The sequence below is a fragment of the Drosophila grimshawi genome, unplaced genomic scaffold (assembly GCF_018153295.1).
Source record: "Drosophila grimshawi isolate 15287-2541.00 unplaced genomic scaffold, ASM1815329v1 contig_44, whole genome shotgun sequence".
Lineage (NCBI taxonomy): Eukaryota > Metazoa > Arthropoda > Insecta > Diptera > Drosophilidae > Drosophila > Drosophila grimshawi.
In genome coordinates this window covers 15,364,451-15,390,485 of record NW_025063240.1, presented here as the reverse complement: position 1 = coordinate 15,390,485, position 26,035 = coordinate 15,364,451, and the positions used below count along the sequence as shown (strand labels likewise).

General features: G+C 38.1%; 1 protein-coding gene across 1 annotated transcript in view; it reads right to left on the bottom strand.

The window, feature by feature from the left end:
- The window catches only part of LOC6557137 (nascent polypeptide-associated complex subunit alpha, muscle-specific form), a 41,090-nt gene extending 17,161 nt beyond the window's left edge, over nucleotides 1–23,929 (bottom strand). Inside the window, exon 1 of the mRNA XM_032734798.2 lies at nucleotides 23,693–23,929. Within this exon, the coding sequence (XP_032590689.1) occupies nucleotides 23,693–23,756 (64 nt within the window). The 5' untranslated portion in view covers nucleotides 23,757–23,929. The remainder of the gene's footprint in view (nucleotides 1–23,692) is intronic.
- Nucleotides 23,930–26,035: the final 2,106 nt, after the last annotated feature.

Below are 26,035 nucleotides of genomic sequence, written 5' to 3'. Positions count from 1 at the left end.
TTCCACTTCCTTGATGAGGGGGCAACTGCACATTAGTTTATGCCTTTAAAAATTCGAAAAATTTTGACAGTTCATAAACAGCATTTGCACATACATAAACAAATCAAAATCAAAATTCAACAATTAGTTTTCGCCTTGCCAATAACAAATCACAACAGACGAAAAACAAAGCAAAATAATTTGATTTTAATCCCTTTCATTGAAACGCATAGAGTCGAGTTTTCAGCCCCTAATGGCTGCCGTAGAACACTGCAAACAAGGCTCATAGACTGTGACATTGTGGTAATTGTCTGCGGACTATGCTCGGTTGCCCCCAACTGTTTCATGGCCTGGCTGGCTGCTTCTGTTCCGGCTCTCGGCATTCGAGCGCCATATAAATAGGTGGACAGGCAGCCAGGCCAACCGGTATGCCTGTGTGTGTTTGTGTGTGTGTGTGTGTACATGTCCTCAATTAAATTTAATTATGCCCAAACGATACGCTCAATAAAAATTTAATTTTTAAAAATATGAGTCAAGAAAATGAGCCAAAATAACAAAAATTTGACATTTAAGAGCTGTACCACAGACAAACCCAAACACAAACAGAAACAGAAACAAACCAAACCAAAACACACCACAGCTCAAATAATTGAAATTGAATTTTCGATGATAGAGTGGAACAAAAACTAGATGACGATGTCATCTCATTTCGAATCGTTGTTGTTATTGTTGTTGCTAGCCACCCGCACGAGCATTTTGGCAAAACTATTTTTAATCAAGTGCACAAGTTGGTTGGCTTTTGGCAACTGCAGCACAACACACACTCGCAGACACGCGCACATATACACACGCATAATTGGATCACACATACATATTTTGTGGGTTGCCATCAACCGGATGCTGTGGGCGTGACCAGGCCAACAATCAACCGGTCGCCCTTTACAGTTAACAAGATCTGACTCTCTTGTTCTCTTTCCAGAGTGTGTCTCAAGTGGGCGATAGAACAATAAACACTTGGCCGGAATATGTTCTGCATTTAGTTTTTATCAGATCAGGCGAGAAAAACAAATTAAAAATAAATGGGCAAGAAACAAAAAAAAATAAAAATAAATAAAAATAAAAATCAAAAGTGTAAAATTCAACTTGTTGGCTGTGAGTCTCTTCTTGCCTCTTCTTGGCCATGTTGCGTGCCAAGTGGAAAATATTTCGCAAGTTTTTCTACATAGTACGTATCAGCCATTGTGGTTGTTCTTGCTGCCACTCTACACATTTATTTATTGTGCGAAAAAGAAAAAAAAAAGTGAAAGAAAAAAAAACATAGAAATACTAGAGAGGAGCAGACGTAGCACGCCTAGCCAGCCGGGCAGGCAGCGTCTTATGTTTAGTTTTTGTACATTTAATTTGGCATTGTTGTTGGCTTTGGCTTTTGTTGTTGCTGTTGTTGTTGTTGTAGTTGCTCTTGCGGGTTAAACAATATAAAGCATAATAAGCAACAACAACAACAACACTTACAAGAAGAACGAGCGGAACGAGCATTTTTTGGCAAACAATTCAGGGCTAAATATTTTGTTTATGTGTTTTTATCAAACAACAGCAGCAGTGAGCAACATTAAAATTTTTTCAAACAAACCAAGAAATTTCAAGTTAAAATTGCAAAGTCTACACAATGATTTCAGAGATCAGATGCTCAGTTAGCTGTTCAGATGGTGTCCCATATCTTAATTATCATGTGTTGTAGGCGGACGACGGCATCACCTGATTAGAGAAATATGCGGATTATAACAGTGGCTGGCTGATTGGCGTATAAATATTCACTCAATGCAGAAAGTCACAGGCAAAAGATTTGCTATGAAAGTCTATGTAATTTAGAACAATCACATTTTGTAGTACAAAACTAAACTGCATTAAGCTGCAGGAAAAATGTAAGCCCTAAGGTATTCAAGTTATAAACCAATTGAAACTTGAGCTATATATTTGTGTTATTTCATGTGTTGCTTGTAAGCGTTAAATGTAAACCTTTTGTTTCCGTAGGAACAAATAAAGTTCATACACGTTAAGTAAATAAATCTCTTTGCTTCCGAGCTAAGGTGAAATAAATGAACAACCAGTGCAAATTAAGATAGTTTAGCTGGGTTTTGTTGGTTTATTAATTTTGCCTGCGAGGGAGGGGCGATGATTGGGCTAGTAGAAAGAGCTAAGGTGCCTGCACGCATATACAACTAATTGCAAAAATGCTTAATTATGCATGAAACATTGAAAAAGAAAGACTGCCACACACACACGCACACACACACACACACACACAGCCAGACACACACGCAAATAACTGAATAATTCATTTAGCCAAACGCAGGCGAAGCGTTTGTTGATCGCTTTTCCACTCGCTCACGCTCGCTCTTTACCTCTATCTCTCTCTCTTTGTTTCTCTCTCATTCCGTCTCTATCCCTTTTACTCCCACTCACTATTTAGCAGGCTGTGTGTGTATGTGTGAGCGCCAGCGTTTTGATTGTATTTGATTGTGTAGCGAGCGTTTGTTAAGCAAACAAACAAACACACACACAACAACAAATAGTCAAGGCGCGCATTAGCAGCGAATAATTTGTGTGCCCAATGACGTCGACGTCGACGTCGATGCTGACGCGCCTTTCCAGACGCAAACAACAACGTTTTTGGTTTTTGGCCTGGCCAACATTTCATTTGCAATTTGCACAACAACATATTCCTTTGCACAATTTGACAGCAACGGTCAAGTTTGTTGTGGTTTTGAAAAAATATTGCCTAGCATACTCTATAGGGTATCATAACTCGAATGTGAACTGTGCATAGAGTTGTAAAGGTTGAAAAAATCACAGTATTACTAAAGTTAATAAAAAGAAAATAGATGTAACATTCTCCTTCGATAACTAAGATCCTCAATGCTTTAAACTACACCAAGTTATTCGCTATTCTTGAGTGGCGTTTAGAAATCTGGCAGTTAGCAAGAGTATTTTGTGAGTCGGCTGTGCAATCTTTTGTCTACCTTTTAGTTTTTGCTATGCGCGCACATATGTTTAACATTGATACAGACACATACACTTACTAGATACATTTGTGGGCCTCAATGCTGTTTACAATTTGCTAGCTCAACTCACCTGCAAAGAGAAAGACATATGGTTACACATTAGCAATGTAGAAAGAGCCAGAATAATAAAATATAAACATTGTAAACTAACACACACACACACACACACATACAAGCATACATGTATGTCAACTAATTAGGCGCCCACATTTTGCATACGCCGTGTGGGGTTGGTCAACGCACTCTCAAGGCTGGCGGCGACGGCGGCAGAGGCAGAGGCGAAAGCAGCTGCAAGCTTGTTGGTAATCATAATTTCTGATCTACAAATTAATTAACGTTCGCCCGAGTGTGATCGCAATTTATTGGACACCAATTGAGACGAAAATTTCATTCATAAACATTAACAAAAGCGCATCGAAACGAGCGAACGAAGCCCGTAAAAGCCACAAATTTATTAATTGCTAGCAAATGTTGCGCGTGTGTGTTGAGCATGTTTCTAATGTTATAATGTCGTCATGTCGTTGCCAATAGCAGCCACTCGATGCAGCCAACCACCCACCACACCCCACCAAACCCCACCACTCAGACGAGTGCAGCAACCGCCGCCATCAACCAAGGCATCTATGCATACATATTACAGCTCTCAAGAGTTCAAAGTTACAAATATCTTTAGAACATAAAAGTTTTTCGCACGTTTTGAGCATCGATTCGTTGGCAACGGGCACGCCAGCAACAGGAGTGATTGAGTGGATAAGTGAGGGAGAGGATAGAAGGACAGAAGGGCGGCAGGGTGGCAGGGCGGCAGGGAGTGGTGGGAGAATATTATTCATAGCGCATATTTTGATGGTTTGGCAATAAATGAGCTGTCGACTGCGACGCCGGCGTCGTGCACGACGCTGGTAATTTTAAATAAATAATTGCAAATATTTTTGGGCACTCATGCCAAATGGCAGCAGCAACAACTACAACTACAAATACAACTACAAGTACAACCACAGCAGCAACAAAAATAACAATAACAACAAAAATGGCTAACGAAAAATTCGGCGCGCATAGTTTCGCAATTATTGTGCGATGACTCAAAATGCACATTCAAAATGTTAGCCATAAAAACAATTTATTGCTCGTGTCTAATGTATAGTGTAGTGTGAAAATGAGTAAAGTCTATCAAGATAGCTCAAGACTAGTAAGACGCTAGTTTAGGCTTCCTATCTACAGAGTTTTATCAAAATTAGAGTATAGTTTGTATTAGAACTTAGCAAATAATGAAAATAAGTGTGAAAGGATGTTTTTAAAGAGTTTTTTGTTTCCATTTTTCTTACTGCTACTGAAAATATTGTATTTAAGGACATTAAATTGTAGCCGACTTTAAGTTATTTATTTTTCGTTATCCTTATCTCAATTCGCTTCTCATAGATTATTTTTGCTGCCCGCATTATATCTATAATACCCTTATTTATCTATTCGATTTATCTTTGCTTTACTTTGCTTTGCCGCACACACTACCACATTCTAAGGACTCAACAGCCACAACTATTTCTACAAGTGCATTGTTAACAGTATTTGTTATTGAGCCTCGGAATGATACCGCACTTCAATACACAACATGCTTAGTTGCATGTCCTTCGATAAACATTCCTCAACCCGCAATCAGCAACCAGCGAACTGCAACCTACAACCCTCAACCTGCAGCCGTCTTATATTGAGTATTTACTCGGTTTTGCCTTTGAGTCGATTTTTTTTTTTACCCGCGCAGCATGCAACAAGCTGTGGTTGCCAAGTGGACCTAGCACAGTGTCCCATCCGTTGCGGCCTCTTTCATGAAAGCCAAAATCAGCTGCAGTCTTTGCCGCAACCGCACGTCACTACCGCACACCCTTGCACACATTCACCCATACGATTGTGAACTTTATGACCAAAGCAAATACAAAAAACGAAGTACAACAAAACTGCAGTTGTGGCTCGCTTTTGGCAGCCAGCAGCTGTCTTGATGAGTACATCCACCTGCCTCCCGCCCTCCTTACACCCGTTGCTGATGGTCAGTGTGGGTTATTTTGATTGAATTTATGCGTCTCACGGTTGCCGTGAATTTTCTCGGAATGGAATTACGTTAAATTCGATTTTGAATTATATATATATTGGATTAACAAGCATTTGATGCGAACATAGGTCATCGGTGGCCATGAACTGTGAGCAATTTGATTGCTACCACTGCACATGGAAGATGGGGTGGGAGTGTGGTGACTTGGTTTAAGTAGTGGCCAGACTGAAGTGCAGTGCGACTGCATTCCACGCCACATTTAATTAAGAACTAGTCATCGCCAACAAAAGCCTCACTGATTTATGGGCTCTCTTGGGGGAATGACAGTCTGTGCGCTAATTCCGTTGCCTGAAATTTGCATGTTAAATTTCACGTAAAGATTTTCATAATTTTCACACTTGAACGCGCGACGATTGCGGCAGCGCACGTTATTTCTTAATTAAATTTATTAATTGCACACAGCTTGAGCCAAACGAACCACAGGGCGCATAAGAAAATTTGTCAGTAAAACACCAAAAACCAAAAAAAAAAAAAACATTTAAAAAAATGGAAGACAACCATTTTAAAAAGATTATTTATTTAAGCGTTGATGACTTGATGATGGTTGCTAACCAGAGCCATAACGCAAATTTTATGGTGCTTAGAACCATAACCATAAACTACACTTTAAATATGTTGAATAATGTGAATCGTAGTCTCAATCTTTCCAGGTGCTGCTGCAGTAGCCCCAACATTCGTCCATTTTCAGTTCTGGGGCGTGGCACGTCAAACAATTAGTGGTAAATGGAGCACAGCCTCTTTGGTCGCCTTAGACAGATTCGTCTGATTGAAAACTGTGTGTCATATTCTATCAAATTAGCACAATAAATATGAGCCACACAAATATTTCGTATTTTCAAATACTTTGGTCTCAAACGGTAGGGGTCCCTAATGACAGCAATGTGGTCGAAAACTGTGATAAATGCCAAAGTAATTAGGTAGCCTCACTATTGCAGGCAAATAGAAATAAACTCTTGCCAAAATGTTTACCACAAAGCAGACAGGTGAGGCGGGTCGACGACAAACAACAGCGTGGTTCAGTGGAATAGGGGATGGTTTGTATGTGTGGAAAGGGGCAGACAACGAGCGGTGTCCTTGGTTGCCTGATTTCCATGACAATTTTTCGACTTAATTTAATTAATTAATTGAGATTTCAATGCAACAATGTGAAAGTCATCCAGTCAAGAGTTTGTCAAAGCCAAAAATGTTAAATACTCTACAAAATATTTCTGTATTTATAGTAAAAGTGAATTAAGGAAAAGAACAAGCATTCGGATTCATTTATAGATTAATTCAGAATTGATTTCATGAAGATTTTAATCAATCAACTAAGACATTAGGCGACACCTTTGAATAACTGCTACGGGGTATGTAATTTGTGACATTATTCCAAGCTCAACTGGACACCAACAAAATGGCGTCGCTTAGCCGCTTTTCAGCGTTGAGCAGTGTCACAGATGAGCGACATGCCATCAAGCGTTCAACGCTACTAGCCCCAAAACCAATGAACAAATTCAAAATAACTGAATATATATAAGTGCAACAATGTAACCAAAAAAATATACATGTGGGTGTCTGAGGAATTTTTCAATATGCAAAGAGGAACCCGATTGGATGAAATTGAAAAACGCAGCAAGATGTAAGTTTTAAATATTGTTCATCTACAGGTGTTTCTCTTGTTTCTTGTTGTTATTCTTGCCACAATGTACATAGAAACAAGAAAAAAAATTAGACACAAAGAGAGAATAGGGAGAATGGGAGACTTTTGCAACGATGGCGTTAAAATATTTGCCAATTGTTTTTTTTTTCTCTTTTATTTTTGGCCATTTGCTTGACACTTTTGTTGTTGTTGGAGCTGCTGTCGCTTTTCTTTATTCGCTTCAGTCGGTTTGAAACGATTTTCTTTTTGACTTTTGTTATTTTTATAACGTATGCATAATCTGTCTGATTATTTAACTTGCGCTAAATACAAATATTTAGAAAAATTCTGTAGCAATTTTTATGTTATTTTTCTTGGCAACTTGGCTTTGGATTTCTTCATTTGTTTTCTGCTGTTTTTTTTCTGTCTTTCGTCTTCTCCTGTCCAACTTTGTGCTGACAAAAATGAGGGTCATTAATATACATATATTATAGCCTTAAGTTTTAAGTATGTACCTATATATATGGTTTATTTTTTACTTATTGTCAGACTTTGGCTTAGACATACGAATTCCTATTGTTATTTGTGGCCTACAGGTGGGCAACATTAGAGAATAAGAAAAAATCAAACAATAAACTTTCCGTTATTATAATTTATGTGAAATATATGTTGCTTTGTGCTCTTTAGACGCCTGCTCTGCTTTGTATTTTATAACCTTGAAACGCATTGCGGGTTTTTCAATGAGATTTTCTCTAGACGCCCACCGGAAAATTCGGCTGGCCTCATAAACTAATTTCCTAAAAAATTTCATAAATACCGGCCGGCATACAATTTATTTACATATGTACTAAGTACGGACACAACATTTAAATAATACTAAACATTTAGCACAGCAAAAACATTTACGTTGATAACGATTAATCAAATTAGTCACTTTAAAATTGAAAAAAATAAAATAAATAAAAAATAGAAACCGAAAATAAGCAGCTGCCTTCTGCCTACTTATTTTATTTGGGCGTAGTATAATTAATGTTTTGACATTAGAATAGCCAAGAACTATAAATTGACTAAGAGCAAAAATAAAACATTAAGTGACACTTCAAGTGTGTGTGTAGAGTAATATAAAAAATGATCACTTTATTTGAAAATGTGCTGATTTATTTTATGAATAGGGTGTTTGTATTTATTTAGTTATAAGTGGAGGTCAGTGAACCAAAAGGTTTGTCTTCATATTATAAAATACAATTTAGATGAGTGTTTGCTAATTTATTAATTTACTTTGTCAAATTCATCCAATATTTGTCTGAATTTCGCTGACAAACATTTTATTGGGTACACGTTTAAGCAACTATTTGGGCAGATTTATGAGTAGAACATGAAAGTAGGCATCAGTTAATTTTCCATTAAGCCAAAAAAAATGTTCAATTCACAAGCCATAAAGAACATAAATTAAAAACATCACATAAAATACTCAATTAAGATGCGACGCGGCGCTCAAAATGTGAAACATACACAATAATGTATGCAGCCCAAGAATGCAATAAATAAACAAAACACAGCTAAGAAGCCAAAACAAACAACAAAAAAATGGCAAATGGCAAATGACGCTAGAAAAGTTGACAGGCTCGCGACGGGAGGCAGCCAAAGTGCACCACCATTTAACACATGCGGCAAATTAAGAGCATAAATATATGCATATAGTACACAAAAAAACAAAAACAAAAAAGCGAAATAAAAGAAAAGAAAATCAAATCAAATCAGCATATAGCCAACGTCAAACGACCCACGCCATCAGATGCATATGGGAAAAAATTAGCAAATGACAAGCTGGAAGGAATAGAAAAATCAGGCGACAATCTGTCAGTCATCGTAGCAAACAGTTGATAAATTTGGATGGAATGATATTAATTAAAAGCCTGTAAATCTACGAAGCAGTGCGAAAACATTTATGACATTCTCGGGCTGCGCAATAAAGTTGACAAAATACTTCCACTCCCCGCTGTCGATGCTGATGGACTGCCTGACTCAGAGGATCCCGAGATTATGATGGATGTGTGTGCGACATTTTGCCAATTGTACTTGTATTTACGTAAGCGCACTTTGCCTTTGTTTAATGCAATCTCATTAATCTTCATTGTTTATGCCACAGACACAAAAAATATATATACCTGCATATATATATAATGTCTATTCCATTTGCAATTTATTATCATTTAAATTTTTTATTATATCTGCGGACAAGGCGGCAAATATTTATGCTCATAACTTTTAACGAATTTGGACTTTTCCATAAATTTTCAACTGCCAGAAGATTTGTATGTGAGCTGATGGAAGAAGTTCAACATACTTCTACGAAACAAGTCTTGAATAAAAAATATATTGTCTAATCAAACTTCAAATAATATATTTCATGAGAAATAATTCTGTAAGTTGTAGGTATGTTCAGAAAGGGCTTAAAAACAAATGATAAAATTACAATTTTTAGAAAAATAACAAGTTGAACACATTGAAACTTTACAAGAAACTTCGTAAAAGTAGTATTATAATATATAAAGGCTTTAAGGGCTCGAATACTGGCTAAAATAAGGACGCACTGTCCCCACACAACGCTGACTCGAGTGCTGTGTCGCCTAACATTTGCCCTGCTCGTACTCTGTATACTATTTGTATTTGTGTTTGTATATATTTCTATATATAATTATTTGGTGCTGTGCTACCTTAAGGCAGCGTCAAAGGTAAAAAAAAAAGAAAAAAGTTTTCTTGCACAGATAGATGTGAAAATGGAACGCAACAAATTGTGTCCAAAAATAGACGACAGCATTGGGACAGGAGCATCAGCTTGTTGACTTTTGTAGCTGCCAGCGGGCGCTTTTGAGTGCACAACTTGTTCACGCAATTGTTAGTAAGTATTTAAGCTGATTTGAGAACAGGAACCAAAATTGGAACTGAAAATCGAAATCGAAATGGAACTGGAACTGGAGCAGCAAAAGCAGCAGCGCCCACACTTCAAACAGTTGCTTTATGAACTTTTGCTTTGCGAGTCCATTACACAAGGCCAAACGGAAATGGGCAACAGTTGTCAGTCTGTCCCACACCCCACACACCCCACACTTCTCCCGTCTGCCCGTCCAGCCCGTTCACTTCTTCGTTCCAAATATTTACATGGTATGTTGTCTCTGTCTCTGTCTCTGCCTATGTCTATGTGTGTGCGTACAAACTTTCCACGCACTTTGCCGGACGGCGTAAATCATGAAATGAAAGGGCGCTGCTGCTGTCGCGTCTGATGCTCCACTGCATTCGACTTTGAGGGCAACTGTCAAAGGCATTTGACAAGATTTTCCAGCAATGTTCGGCTATTACTGTGCCTTTTCCCCTTTACCCGCACCACTGCTGTCAAATTGTAAGGCTGCGCAACAGATGCCCCATTGGACATTCCACTCTACCTTTCAGCTTTTTGCTTGGGTTACATTTTTACACAAAGTCAATGATAAATTTTTAAATCTGCGCAAAGATGAATTAACACACACACAAAACACTCTAAGCCGCAGGCTTGTCGCTGTTCTTTATTTTTATTTTTATTGTTTTCTTTTGCTTTTTGAAGTTATTTACATGTGCTGCCCGACAATTGTAAGCGCTTCCCAACTACCTTACCACAAATTCACCACCACAAAACTTTTGTGCGCAAAAAAATAAAACAAATACATGCATATATATATATATATATATATATATATGTATATATGTATATGTATATGTATGTATGCAAAGTGCCAGCGGTTATTTGCGGCAGTCAGCTAGTCATCGTTTTTATCAAGCGCTCACATTTGTTGACAACATGTTGCGGCTGATTGTTAAACCCATTGCCATTCTCGTTCTCTCACTCTCTCTCTCTCTCTTTCTCTCTCTCTCACTCTATCTCTCTCTATCTCACTCTATCTCTCTCTATCTCTCTCTCTATCTCTCTCGATCTCTCTCTATCTCTCTCTTGCTCTTATTCCCACTCAGACTCTCACACTTTTGTAATCTCGCTTGTCTGTTACAGTTGAACAAATCGATTGATTGATTTCTCAGGTGTGTTCGATTGCGCTGACGCTGTGCAGAATGGTACTACAATGATTTTTTATGCCATCAACAGTGATGTCAGTTTAGCGGGCTTTTTGTATGTTAGCCAAGCGATTTGCAAAGGCACACAAAACCAGTAAGTTTCTTGCTCAAACATCTTTCATCTGAATAAAGCTAGTAGTAGTTTATAGGTAGTTGCAGCTATTTGAGTTTTCATCGACTTCTAAAACTTATTATTTCTTGAAACTCTAAAATATAGTTGGCAACTTAAAATAGTTGCCAAGCTAAAATGTATGATATCAGCACTGCCATTGCGTGCTTGCTACAGCGTTTAGTTTTGTGTAACGCCATTTTGTTTTTTACGAGCTTGCGTGTGCCATGTTTGCGATTGTGTGGCACACATACAAATGCATAGATGATTCAGCTTGACTTGTCGGGGCTTTTCATCGCTGTTGGTAGAGACGTGTTTGCGTTACGGGTTTGTTTTTCTCTTGTTGGCAGCACTTGATGGCCACATCGATTGTCGCAGTGCATATTACAGTATGTATTTATGGGGATAGATATGAAATAGTTTTGTTGACATCGCGACTTGCTGCTATTTGTAGCTACTGTGCACAACGCACAATAACAAAAAAAACAAGAAGCAAGACCAATAGACCAACTGACTGACTGATTGTCTGTCTGTCTGTGCATTTTGCAGCGATTTTCTAGAGCTTGGCAAACGTCAAAGTGATGCGCATTGAATGCGTTTGGTAGAACGACCTAAAACCTAAATACGGCGCTATTTTCGAAAGTGCTTTCAAGTACGCAAAAAATGCGCCTTGTCGTTTGATGTGCATCTCGCACAGATCAGAACAGAACAGAACAGATCCGAACAGAACAGTAGAGAACAGAACTGAACAGAGGAGGATAGGAGCGGCTGACCAGCGTAAAACAAATAAACAAGGCACATCAAGTTGAACAATGCAGCCAAAAAGGGAAGGATTTTGTTTTTTGTTTTGTTTGCAACATTTTGTGGCTAGGCTAGCAAATTAATTACGCCAAATAAAACTTGCAGTCGAGTTGAGCAGCCTCGTAAAAGCAGCAAAGAAAGTCACAAAAATCACATAATAACAAGCAACAAAAATTTGTTTTAGCTACGAGTGCTCGACTACAAGATGACCTGTACTTACTATTTGCTTAAGCATTGATGATGGTCTTTAAAATCAAAAGGACAAAGGGATTATATACAAATGCGAAAGATCAAAGCTACATTTTACAAATAAAATTTGAAACTCTGAAATAACCGACTCGATATGCGTAATTCAAATGAGGACCAAATTTGGTGTATATAAAAACACACACACACACACACACACACACATACAAAGTGCTGTACATTTTTTATGCAGTCGAATTGCAGAAGTGAGTCCTAAGTAAAGAAGACCAAAAACAGCACGGATACAAATTCGAGTCGACTAGAAGACATCATCCCCGCAACTCTGACCCAACGCAACTCATCTCTCAGCCAAGACGCAAGTGAAATTGCATTAGAATCTGTGCTCATGCACAACACTGTCCCACTGTCGAACTGTCCGCAATTTCGACTGCTGCAACTGTGTGCCAAGTTATTTGCATTGCTAGCTGCTGACTCTGTTGCGTATCTGTGAGATACAAGTGCGTGGCGTGGCGTGGCGTGGCGTGGCATGACGTGCGTATTTTTGCGCTTATTTGGGCTAAAAAACTTTTGCCGTTGGGCTCAACATGGCTGACACACAATGCTTAGAGAGGCCGCTGTGTGCCCTATGCGGATTTGCATGCTGATTCTATGCAAGATGTTTGCGCTGGCAGCCTTTTGGGTCTGACAGTTGGCTCGTGTCGATAAAATTTGTTGCTGCCCGAGCTGGCTTAAGTGGCGACGTTGCCTCCATCTATTTATAATGCTGGCCGCTGCAGTAGCCGGGGCAGTAGCCAGCAGTTCTTGATCTTTGTCTGAGTCTCTTCTCTGTGTCTCTGTGCATAAATAAAAGCTAAATAAAGCAACTCAAAAAATGTTATTTACTTGCCACACACTAGGCATAATAAAACCTTTAAACAAAATACACATTAAAAAAAAAAACTGCACAAAATACACAAATTATATTAAACAGATATATATATATATATATAAAAGAAAAGACAAAACTTGGATCTTGTTTTTTTGTTGAGCATCAGCTCTGATTGGCTTCGACCAGCCACTTCAAATTCCTTTCATAATTTAGTTTTGATTTCATTAGAGTGCATATCAGTATATCATACTAGCTGAATGCTGTAACCTTTTCTATTAGTGACAAATTACTTATAAATGTGTCCGTGGAGCATATAAATAAGCTGGCAATAAACGACAGTTTAAAATCAAATTACGCACATAATTTATATTCAAAGTGTCTGAGAGCAAGAACAATGTTGAAATAAAACTAGAGACAAACGGACAGACGGACAAACACATACAAACACACACCCACAATATGAGACACACCACACACACACACACAAACACACCTAGTCGAAAACAAAATCAACTGCAAAACTTTTATAGTCCGACCTCAACATTATGCTTGGCGCTGCCTGCCACCAATTGCCACGTCGACAACTTGGTTGTTGTTGCTCCTATTGTTGCTGTTGTTGTTGTTTGTTTGTTGCTTAGCTCGACCATTCAATATTTGTCCTTCATTTGAAAGTCAAATGCGTGCCGTCGGAGGCAAAGAAATCTGTTGCGCCATGCTGGCCTGCGATTGCGACTGCGACTGGAAGACGGCCGGGATCGGTTGGGACGCAATGGCTATGAGAATGTGAATGGGAATTGGAATGGGAATGGGAATGAGAATGGGAATAGGTATGAAAATTTGGTAGTGGGTGACATTCGGCGACTGACTAACCAAAGGCAGCAGAAACAATTTTATATAGAGAGAAAAAAAGAAATAGTAATGAAAAACCGAATGAAAACCGGCAGCAGACAAAACGAAGGAATGTATGTGAAAAACATAAATTCTAAAAGCCTGACAAGCAAATACAGGCATAAAAATGGCAGCAGACAAACTCACAAAAGCACACAGACACACGCACATCCAACGAAATATATAATAAAATAAAGTTTATATAAAAACTATAGACACGAAGAAGACGCCTCGGAAATTGGTTTAAAAATAAATGCAGGCATATCAAAATTTATGATTATGATATCGCGAACGCTTCTCGACTCACATTGAATCAATTGTGTGCCATTAAAGAAGTTGAACACAGTTTAAGCATTTAGTGCGTGACTAAACGTAGCACGAAATGTTTAATTTAACCATTACATGCTGTAAACAAACAAAAGAATTAAGCACACACCGACAAATGGGAAATGCGCAACTGAAAACCAATAAAAAAGTCAAATATACCAAAACAGACAGCAAAACAAAATATGTACACAGCGCGATCTAAACAAAAAAAAAAAAACAAAAAAAACACAAAAGCTACAGCAACAATAACGCCAAAACAATTTATGCAAAATCAACAACACTTCCACATATCATGGCTAAATAACATGGCTCAGAAGCGGTTTGCCATCAATTAGGCGCAAGGTGGCAAAAATCGAAATCGATCGAAAAATGGGCATCATGTGAATCCCAATTCCCACAAATGGTTTTAATTGCCCAGCTACTTTGGCCCAGACAACAATTTATGCAAAGTCGCTAAAAATGCTGAAAACAAAAACCAAAAAAAAAAAAAAAAAAAAAAATGAGAAAAACATTATTAAAAGAAAATACTGTGGCGCCTCGCATCATAACTATGTAGATGGAGAATCGAGGCAGGGGGGTATATGCCAAGCGGGGGGATCGCTGCTGAGTTACATTTTCATTATGCTGCGTGCCATAATTTCCATATTTATTTGTTTGCTTTGAAATGAGGACACAAACGGCGAGCCGCCGCTTGCTAATGGCAACAAATTGCCAAAATGTCAATGAACCAAAGAAGTGTCTGCATATGGCCAACAGTAGGAAAGGGAAGGCAAGGGGAGGGGAGGGTTCCGAGCTGGGGCAAGCTGTTAATATCGAGCACAAAGTTCAACGCTTTCGCAAACAGCAGATTGTCAGGAAACGATTTTCAATTAGCAGCCTGCACGCCAAACAACGGTTCTGCCACAGCATATTTATTTTCCAAGAGATTTGGCCAAATACTTGCAACATTCACAAACCAACAAAGTGATAACAACAGCAAAATCTGCCCCTAAGCATAGACTATGTTGGAGGGAAACCAAGAGAGGGAGGGGGACGTTCACTTTGTTGATCAACTTAGAGCGTGTGTTTGTCCAAGTTCTTGGCTTGAAAGGCAAAAAGGGGCGGCGGCAGCAGCAGCAGCAGTGTTGGCCAGTTTGTTTACCTTTGAGAGAAGGGCAAGGCTTGGATAAACTTTGCTTTTTAGCCAGATTGTGAAGACAGTTGTAACAACAATGGCTCAATCAGGCTGCCAGCTGCTGTTGACACTTGGAAAAAGGTCTGCATTCAGCTTAAGGCTTCGTAATTAAATAATAATAAATGAAACTAATCAGATTCAATTACTAATAGAATCAATAATTAGCTTGAAAAAAAAGCAAATTACTACGAAAAATAATCAATTGTGATAATAGTAATAACAATAATAATCCAAACAGTATTTAGGCACGTAGCAACCATTTGAATGATTAATACAAAGTGACTAATCAATAAAAGTAAATAAAATTACAAATTCTCTGAAATAAAATTAATGAGCACATAAATAAAGAAAAAGGGGCTGTTCTCCGCAACTGTCGATTGTCTAATACCCTTCCAAATGGTAAACTTATTATTCTTAAACGAATGTTAAATTGTTGGTGTCATATATAAACTGGTAAGGGATGAGTTTCTTCTGTGAAATTAAGAAAATGTAACTGGCAAGAACTAAGATTAACTTGCAGACTTGGTTGCTAAAGCTAATCAAGAATGACTCAATGTACACAGTAATAGAATTCCTTGTAAAAATACTTTTTTATAGTGTTCGAAGCTCACACGCTCAATATGAGCACGTTTTACACTATATTAATAGATAAATTGCTCATTTAACATGTATGCAAGTAAAATTGTTGTTTCTACAACTAATTGCATTCATTTACAACGTACACACACACACAAACACACACAGGATAAAAGGCCGTAGAGATTTGTGTGCAGGTCTCCGCCCTAAACGTAACTAATTCCAGTTAACATGTCCCACAGGCGGCTCAGCGCACAACTTATGGTAAGCGCTAGATGGCGTATACGCCACGTTGGTTGCTTGGCCGGCAGCCAAAAATTAAATTTTATGCGCTTTTAAGTCGGTTTTTTATTTATTATTCGCATATATTTTTCAGTTTGTGGCAACTTTTCCATTAAGACAACAACTTTCATGGCGACCTCAGTGTTGATGGTTTTCGGTTTTTGGTTTCGAGGTCGACATTAAAATAGTTTGGGGATTTGTGTTGATGCTGATTGCATTGTCGGAACACGTAACTGCCCTGTCTATGGCCAGCAAACTGTCTGGCGAGTGTGTGTCTGTGTATGTGTATGTGTGTGAATTGGGATTTGTGGGCGAAATTGAAAAGTGGATGCCACGTGCACGCAAATCTAATCTCGACTTGAAAAACCTTCGGTGTGCGAATAAAATACATTTCAGTACCCTGACATATGCAAAGCTGCTAGTATCAACAAAGACAAACTGCATTCTGACAAAGTTCATAGTGCAAAGAGTCAAGCTGCCACAGTAAAGTCCAGTTAGAAACCACTATTACATTCCACTACTTGGCAAGTGAATGTCAGCTAAAACATGTACGCAAATCAGCCACAACAACAAACCAACAAACATGGCCGAGTACATGTACATAAAAATTGCAAAACTTTATTGCCTCAGAACAAGCCGCACAGCCCGCAACATGCAGCATGCAGCATGCAGCATGCGATGCGACATGCACCTGTTTCAACTTCAGTTGAAGCTGCTTTATTTATAGAGGAAAGCAGCGCCGCCTGCCTGTGTTTACCATGTTTGACCCACATCAAGTGCCTGACAATTTCTAGTTATTAATAAGTATACAGCCAAGGCAGCCAAGGCAGTCGAGAGCAGTCCCCAATCAGACAGTAACACTCTAGACAGCTGTGGGTTTTGCCTTCACTGGAAATAATGCTATCAGCAGGCTGCTTTTTGATTAAGCCATTTGATGCCACAGTGCGAATGTGTGCTGTTGCAGACTAAAAGGCGCTTCTGCTGTGTTTAGAGTGTTGAAAGTTTTTCAATCTGGACAAACGATGCAACTTGTAGAAAAGACTCCAATTCCAGGAAAACTAATTTAGTGTCACTTGAGCATATTTCGAAATTTAATTAGTTGACTTATTTATGCTCAGAGACCAACACTAATATACAAATATATACTTTAATTACTGTTTATATTGGGTGATCCTTAGACTTTACACTTCATACTGTGAGTATTTTGAGTGAATATGAAATGTCAATTTAAGGCTGAGTTCAAAATTTATTATCTATGCTAAAAATAAATTCTATTCTCAGTAGATTACATGATTACATCCATTTATTTTGATTTATATCTATTTACTTATAGTGGATTTAAAGCAGGACACAATTTTAATATAAACTTAAAATGAAAGATACAAATTAAATAATATTAAATTTAATATGAAAGAAAACAAAATAAGGGATATAATAAATCAAGGGGTATTAAAATGTAAAAGGTCCAACATTTATTGTAAGATTTCCTGGAAACTTGGAAAAAAAACAATTAGACTAAAACTGGTTAAGCGCCAGAAGCTTAGTAATAAGGCAAGCAAAAACGTTAAGAAGGCATAGAAAAGGCGAGAAAATAAAGAAAAAATGGGCAAATATCTGAATCTGTGTATTAAGAAAAGTTAACCAAACTTAAGTACGTTCAAAGGTTGCCCAAAATAGAATATAAATTAATATTATTTGCACTTTTCTTAAACTGATTTAAAAATAATTAAAGTAACTTGCAGCACATAGAAAGATTGTTTGATTTGTTGCTGACACTAATTAGTTAATTAATTAGACACAGCTTGAGTTCAACTCTGGAAGAGTCGATTTTTAGACGGTTTTCTTTTGTTTTTTGTTTTAGGCATTGGATATTCAGGGGACTGCAGCAGAGTGTCGCGCCTGTTGGCAATTTATCTATATCGAAATGGCATTTAAAATACAATGACCACAGTTCTTGACGTGCCATGGTCAAATTTTTGTGCATTTGTCAAAGTGAAAATAAATCAGAAAACAACAAAACAAAAACAAAACAAAAAATGTAAAATAAAAAATAAAAACAACGACAAACAAACAAACGCAACACCAAATGACAAATTTTCTTAAGCTTTTTGGCAATTGTGTTGTGACTTTATTTTGTAGTCTGTTTTTTTTTATTTTTATTTTTTATTTATTTTGGTTGCTTTCACTAAGAATAAAGAGATGCTTCATGCAACTGCTAATGAGCAATGTGACACAGTTTTGCCGCACGCCCACGTTTGGCTAGATTAGGCGGTTTTTTAAAAGAACGGACTCTTGAGACCTCGATTCGATGACAGCAGCAGAAGCAGAAGCAGAAGCAGCAACAGCAGCAGCAGCGCAAATTTTGGCTGTTAAAAATATCTAAATATCAAAAATATAAAATGCAAATTTTATGCTACATTTAAAATAGCCGGCGCAATGTTTTGTAATTTATCAACGACCGCCCGCATAGGGTGGGGATTGGAGGGGTGTGCAATCTAATGCAATGTGGGGCGTGGCAGGCGTGTGCTGCAGCTACAGCTGTGGCGACGCACGACGACAACGACAACGACAACGATGGCGAATTTGTTGCAAACTGGGCAACTGCAACAGCGACGCCAATGTAGACATTTCTTGACACTTCTCTAAATAGTTTCGCTTGCTACGCAATGCGGAGAGCCACAGCAATGAGTGGCAACTACACACACATACACACACACACTGTGTGTGAAAAGAGGGACTGACACACGGTCACTCGAGTGCCAAAATGTCCCCGTACGCCATTAAAAATGTTGCGAAAATTACACAGCAAACTGAAAGGTGTTCTAATGAGGCGTGCGCCGGAGTCTTTACTGTATGCATCTGTGTGTGTGTGATTGTGCGGGTGTGTGTGTGTGTGTTGTCGTGGGTGTGAATGTAATGTGGGTTGCTTGAATAACTGTGGCATGAGTGAGATCTCTATGCACACAGAAAACAAAATTCTGTTGAAGCACAAACTGTGTGAAATAATTACATATGTTTGAAAAGTATTATTATTATTTTATTTTTTTTTTTGCACAGTCGAGTTGGAATTAGTTTTTAAATGTGATTTAAATAACCAAAAGTTATGCAAAGCGTAACCGATTTCAGTCAATTTCATTGAATACTCTCCACAAAATTTCAATTTACGTTTTTTGCAGTTTCTTTTCATTTTCTACATTTTCTAGCCTTAAAGTAGCTGTGAAAATAGCAATAAATTAGGGTAGAAAACCCTCAAACAACCCCTAATTAAATATTGCTAGCACTAGCGAAGTTAAATTCCCATTTATATGATGTACAAACACCTGCCCTCAACTCCCCAACCAAAAACACAGCCATTGGCCTTAATTTTAATGCTGCAATCCTCATTAAATGAGTTCAATATCAAGGTCGTGCCAAGAGGGGGTGTGTGCAGGGGCAGAGAAAAAAACACTCAGGCCATATCATCCATGGTCGAACCCGATGATGCCATGAATACAAATTGTTGCATTTTACACAATAAAATAAAAAGGAAAATGTTAAAAACCAAGGAAAACATGAACAATAACAACAACAACAACAACAACAACGACAACGAATTCATGGCATTACATTTCAATATAATGTTGCTACAACCAAATGCAATTGAAGAAAATCTGTCGAAGCTTATTAAATATAAGGCAATGTACAACATGGAAAACGACCTTAACCAATTGAATGGGGGGGAAGAGGAGGAGAGGGAGGCGAGGCACACACATGTTGCATGGCAACGTGGTTGAGAACTTCAACGTTAATTGCCAAGAATAATAATTTGTTCAATAAATAGCAGCCGCACCGAAAGCGAATTGAAAAGAATTTCAAAATACATGAAAACACAAAAAGCAGCACAAAACAATTGCTGTGAGAGGGCACAAAAATCAACACACCTGCAGATCGCTAGAGATGTAAACTACCCCAATCTCTCTCCCCACTTCGCTCTCTCTCTCTCTCTCTCACTCCCTCTCGCTCTCTCTTCATCTCGCTCTCTGTCTCTCTTCTAAGAAAAGTGGAATGCAGCAGCTAAACTCACACTATTTCACATCATCTTTTGTTCATCCATTTGTTTATTTGCACGAATGCGTGAGCTTTCATTTTGTTTCATTTCATTTTTCCGGCGAATTTCGTACAACAAGCCGTATTCCAGTCCGTAATCAAATTTGGATTCCGCACACACTCCCACCGAAAATTTGTGGCAAATAGAAACGAATATCCAGCCTGTTGCTCTCTGTCGAACATATGTCTGCAATATGCAAAAGTAATGCACAAGCTCCGACAATGGCAGAATACGCGTAACAACCGTAAGTCTACCCCCAATCCCCCCTGCAGCCACACCACACAACGTTTTACATGAATTTTGACTTTGGCGCGCCGTGCGTTGCCAATATGTGTGTGCGAGTGTGCGAGTGTGTGTGTGTGTGTGTAAACATTGCGCAAAACCGAAAACAAGAAAATTATTCATGCGCCACGTTGTACCGCAGCGGCTGCCAGCACGGCGAAAAGACGTCAGCGCAACGCGGCTGATTCAGACAATAACAGCAGCAGCAGCATCGAAATTTGACTACAAAAATGGGCAAAATACGAAACAGAAACAACCGCCAAACGTGCATGTATTTGTCTGTGTGTGTGCCCATGTGTGTGTGTGTGTGTATGTGTGCTTATTTGTGCATTTGTGTGTGAATGTGTGTGGCTTTTTCGGCAATTTTGCGGCATGTTTTTCACACTTTGGCAAACAGCTAGGCTAAAAACAATTGAACTCGACTCCCTGGCTGCCGTTGATATCAAATTGTTGTTGTTGTTGTTGCTACTGGTGTCGATGATGATGCAAGTGCAAATTTATTTGCCACTTCATTGCGCGTCCAACAAGAATTTTTTAATATGTTTTGTTGACTGAACAAGCAGAAAAGGCATGCGAATGATTTGAGTATAAGTTAACTACAACTTGAGGATATCTCTCGTAGAAGAAAATAGACGATCACAGTTACAAATCTAAGGCGCCAGTCAAGTAAATCATCTAAAAGCACACATTAAATTATATCTATGGCAAATGTTCAACTAGCTAAGCCTTTAAATTCTAGCTTATTCCACACAGAGACAGACACAGACACCACATCAACAGCAACAGCACTCCAATCAAAATTGTCGAGCGCTGCTGGACAGGGAAATTGCTGGGCGTTTGGGGGCAACGTTAAAAATAGCAGCAGCGACACTTACCTAAAGCAAACACACACAAACACAGTCGCATACACACATACACCTTATGCCCCACTCAACACTAAAAAATACATTGAAAATAGCCATAAAAAAGGCAGCAAATGCCACAAGAACAACAAGCGGCCCTTTTGCTTATATTTCTCATTTGGCTTTCATTAAATTTGATTTTATTGCGGTTGTTATTGCTGTTACTGCTGCTGTTTGTTGTAGTTGTTGTTACTGTTGATTGTCGCATAGCAGCTAATTTTGAGCACAGGCTGTGCGAGCTTTTCATGTAAATAAAAATGACATTAAAAAAAGCAATGTCTGACGTTAAAATGAAAATTTTCCTTTTCATATATATATGTAAGGAAAAACTGCAGTTAAGTGCCACGCCCACATGGCGACAGCAGTGCGATCAACCGAATTAAATAGTTTTAGCGAATATATATAAAAATCACACCAACAACAACAACAACACTGTCTGAAAGAGTGTCAAGGCTCGGTACCAATTTTACATTTGGCCTGGCCCATAGAAATGAGTTTTTCTTGTGGGTTATCCGACTATTTGTAAACAATGCGCTTTGTTGTAAACAAGTCATTTATATGGCTAATGTCTGCTGATCCTCAACTGTTGTTGCTATTGTTGCTCTTGTTGTTATTGGCCGCTTTTTAGATTGATTAATTCTGGGTATTACAATAATTTATTTATTTTTAAATGCGTTTGATTTTTGAGGCACTAGCGCATAAATTCTAAAATTGTTGAAGTTTTCATTATTTGTCTTTGGCAAATAAAGAACTTGATTAAAATGTGGGCGCAGGAAAACGATTTGAGAAACTAAAGTGAGTAATTAAAATAAGTTTTGGTAATTAATATTAATATGAGTTCTTTGGATAAGTGAAAAACACTATTCAAATATATATTTCGTTAGTTTTGTTTATTTTAAATAAAACACTTTTCAAATCAGTTGCTGTCAATGCTCTACATCAAATTTAATATAGAAAAATATCTATGAAATTATTCTATATAATATTTGGGAGCTTTCAAATTCGAGATCATCATAAATCATCCACATTTATTTATACATATGTTTCGGTTGATATTTGCACCTTTTAAAATAAGACTAAAATCTATTTTAAATAATTCTATTTCATGTTTCGGAGCTGTCAAAATCGAGAACGTATTCCCTAGCGTCTTCTTGTTAATTATATATCATGCTAGACTAATAGGGTCATAACATTTGTATTTATCTGGTGCAAATATCAAGGAATTATTTTAATTAAAAATTAGGCAAATGTATATGTTCTCAACACATTGAATATATATTATATATAATCGTAAAAACCAGGGACAGAGGCCTGCTGCATTGACATTGAGAGTCTGCCAACGCACACGGCTTGTAGAAACCGCCAGAAGGCTCGCTTGTGGCAATAGTTTTTCTAATTAACAAGAACAAAGGCAATTCTAAAACTAAACAATAATTACAATGACAAATGAACAAATAAATAATGTAAAACAAAATAATTTTGGTTAATATAACCAATATTTGTTGACATTCCATTAAGTCTAGTTTATTTTTAAAAGGTAAAATAATTAATTTAGTCCCACTTTTTTTTGACATTTCCTGCTATGTGAAAGCAAGCAAATACATATTATTAATTTTTTGAAAGAAAAAAAAAAGCATAAGTGTAAATAATATAAAGAAATAGTGCTTCGTAGGCTAATTTGTGGGCCTAGTTGATGGGGCCGGTTAGAGTGTGTGGAGCTGTCATGATTTTAAAAATTTTAAGTAGACACGTCAGCGGCTTCTTAGTGGCAACAACAGCAGCAGCTGCAGAAAAAAACAAAGTGCCCTCAACAATTGCTGGCGTTCCTTTCCAACAACAACAACAACAACAACAACAATAGCAACTGAAAATTTGAAAAAATTAAAACAAACAAAAATACTGAAACGCGTACTAAGAGTCAAAACTGGCGGGGGCACAAAGCTAATGCCAGTCAAGGAAGTCAAGTGCCGCTGACCGACACAGAGAGCGAGAGAGAAAGATAGAGAGAGAGAGAGAGAGAGAGAGAGAGAGAGAGGGAAAGGGGATGGTGAGAGCGAGAGGCGCATGTAAATTACGCATAAATCTATCAATTGAATCTATCGAGAGAGAGAGAGAGAGACAGAGAGAGAGTGTTCCGGGCTCGTCTAGTGTTTGGATTTGGGCATCAAGTTAATTACCGGTCCGGAGCAATAGTAGATATATGTGCACCATATAGTTGGGTGGGTTAGTGAACTCGCAAAAGGCGAAAGCTAGCAACTGCATGTATATATATATATAGGGTATATAATATTATATAGAGACTACATATATAAATTCTAGGCATACCCTCACAATATTTGCAACATTTTGCTGGTGGCTCATCGTTGGCGGCATCGGCAATGATCGGCATGGTCCCGGTCCCGGTTCCGGTACCAATTTTCCGTAACTGATCAAAACCGAACGGAAACAACGACGACTTCAATATCCTCGTCGTGTGCTCGTCGTCCTCCTCACGACCAGCACAATGTCAGCTGATGGCACAGCATTTGGTGGCACAAACACTAACACTCACACGTACACACATGCACACATGCACTCACACACACACACACGCGACACGCGCTTGCAATGTTTATATATATATATGTATATATATATATATAAATTATGCGTATATATATATATAACCACCTGATTGCAACACAAAAATATTTTATTTCGTTTTGTTTTTTTCTTTTTTTTTTTTGGCAAAATCGTTTCAACACTTTCGTTTATTTTGGAATGTTAACAGCATTTTCTGCACAGTTTTCCAACACTCAGCTGGCGCGACAGTTTTCGATTCCTTTTACAGGATATGCGAATCAGTCAGCTGTATTATGATCTGATCTGATCTGAACTGGGTTCGCTTCGGTTTGCTACTGTCAGTTGTCTAGTCTATGTGGGGACGTCACGCCGTGGCTATTTCTAGTCTTTGGCTTTCACATTGCGCTTCTCCGTGAAAATTGTACGAGACGTTCAAACGTGAAACCTCCGCAGAGACCACTGAGCAGGCCGTGCAGGCAAACATGCGACTGAACGCCAAACAGATCATTTCGAATTTAGAAAACTCTATATACATATATTTGTGCATTTGTATAGAGAGCCAGGCAGGCAGGCGGCCGCTGTTCGAAAACCAAAACACACTGACGAAAATTCTCAACGAGCGGCGTCAGCAACTGTTAGGTAATTTGGCGTCGGGACGGCCAAAAAAGTTTTTCACCATTTTCCTCAATGAAACAATGAACTTTCACATTTCGAACAACACAGTTCTCGCTGCCTTCGGCGCGCTCTCTCTCTCTCGCTCTCTCGCTCTCTCGCTCTCTCGATCTCTCCATCTTAGACTTCTGCTCACATGTTCGAAAACGTTTTCGAAAATAGCACTCTGCGCTGAGTAGATCTGCTCAGAGAGCTGGAGAGCGCAGATTTTCGAAAAGTTCTCAAAAGTTTTTCATTTCTCTACGCTCGGCATTTTCGTATTTGTGTTGTGCACCCTACACGCTCAGTTCTAAGCAGAGCATTCAGGATTTAAGTGACAATTCGTACGCTAAGTGGGTTTCTGGGTCAAGGCACAACCAATTAGCGAGAATTTCTTGCAAATTTATTTTTTTTGTTTTTTTTTTTTTGTTAAGGCTGGAGGCGACTGACATTTGAAACCTTGTTTCAACGTTTGTTTGCTACAGGTGCACTGACGCAAGTCCCATCAAGGTAATGCCTCAAATTTCCAATTTAGAAATATAACTTCTTGGGCAAGGGGCCCACCACTGTTAATTGACTTTTGTGCCACCTGTTAAAAATCTTAGTGTTGCAAGCTCTGCTGGCCTACAAAAATAAACGCAATTAAGAACTCCATTGCTTTGAACTGTTTTAATTAGAATATTTTAAGCTATAATCCCCCAAAAAAAAAGGTAAACTTAAATATTTAAATGAATCTATTACTAAGAGCATTTTCTGCACACTTTCCAAGACTCTGCTGAGGCGACAGTATTTTATACTTTTACTGGATCTACTTTTAATTGACTTTAAAAGTCATATTTTAGCATGGGTAAAAGCTTTGCTATCCTACAAAAATCAACCAAATTAAGAGCATGGTTCCTTTGAATTGGTTGCATTTCATTTACATTTATTGCAATAATCATCAAGAGAAATGCAAATAACAATATGAAATGAAACATTTAAATGACTTATATGCGAATAATTAATAGAGCTCCGTTACTTAACTAAAAACGCACAACAGCTTCAAGATTTATAATAGTATGTATTAATTATTTGGCAATGGGCCAACCAATCTTAACTACAACAAGAACGTGCGCTGCAAAAATCCTTGCCTTGCCTCCGACCTTGAAAAACAACAAAAAAAAAAATAAAGAAAAAGAAAACACATATAAAGTTTTCAACAACTTTCGCCAGATCTGCTGCCGCATAAGTTTGCATAAACAAATTCACGCAATTTGGCAAGCGCCAATTACCGATATCTAAAATATAATTTATATGATTTTTATAAAATAATCTAAACATTGATCAAATTGTGGGCACGTGTGTTGATGCGTTAAAATCGCTGAGAACTTTGGTATTATTCTATATTGTTGTTGTCGTTGTCGTTGTAGAAAAACACCTGCATGACTAATGACTAATCTGAGCAAGCTCTGCCTC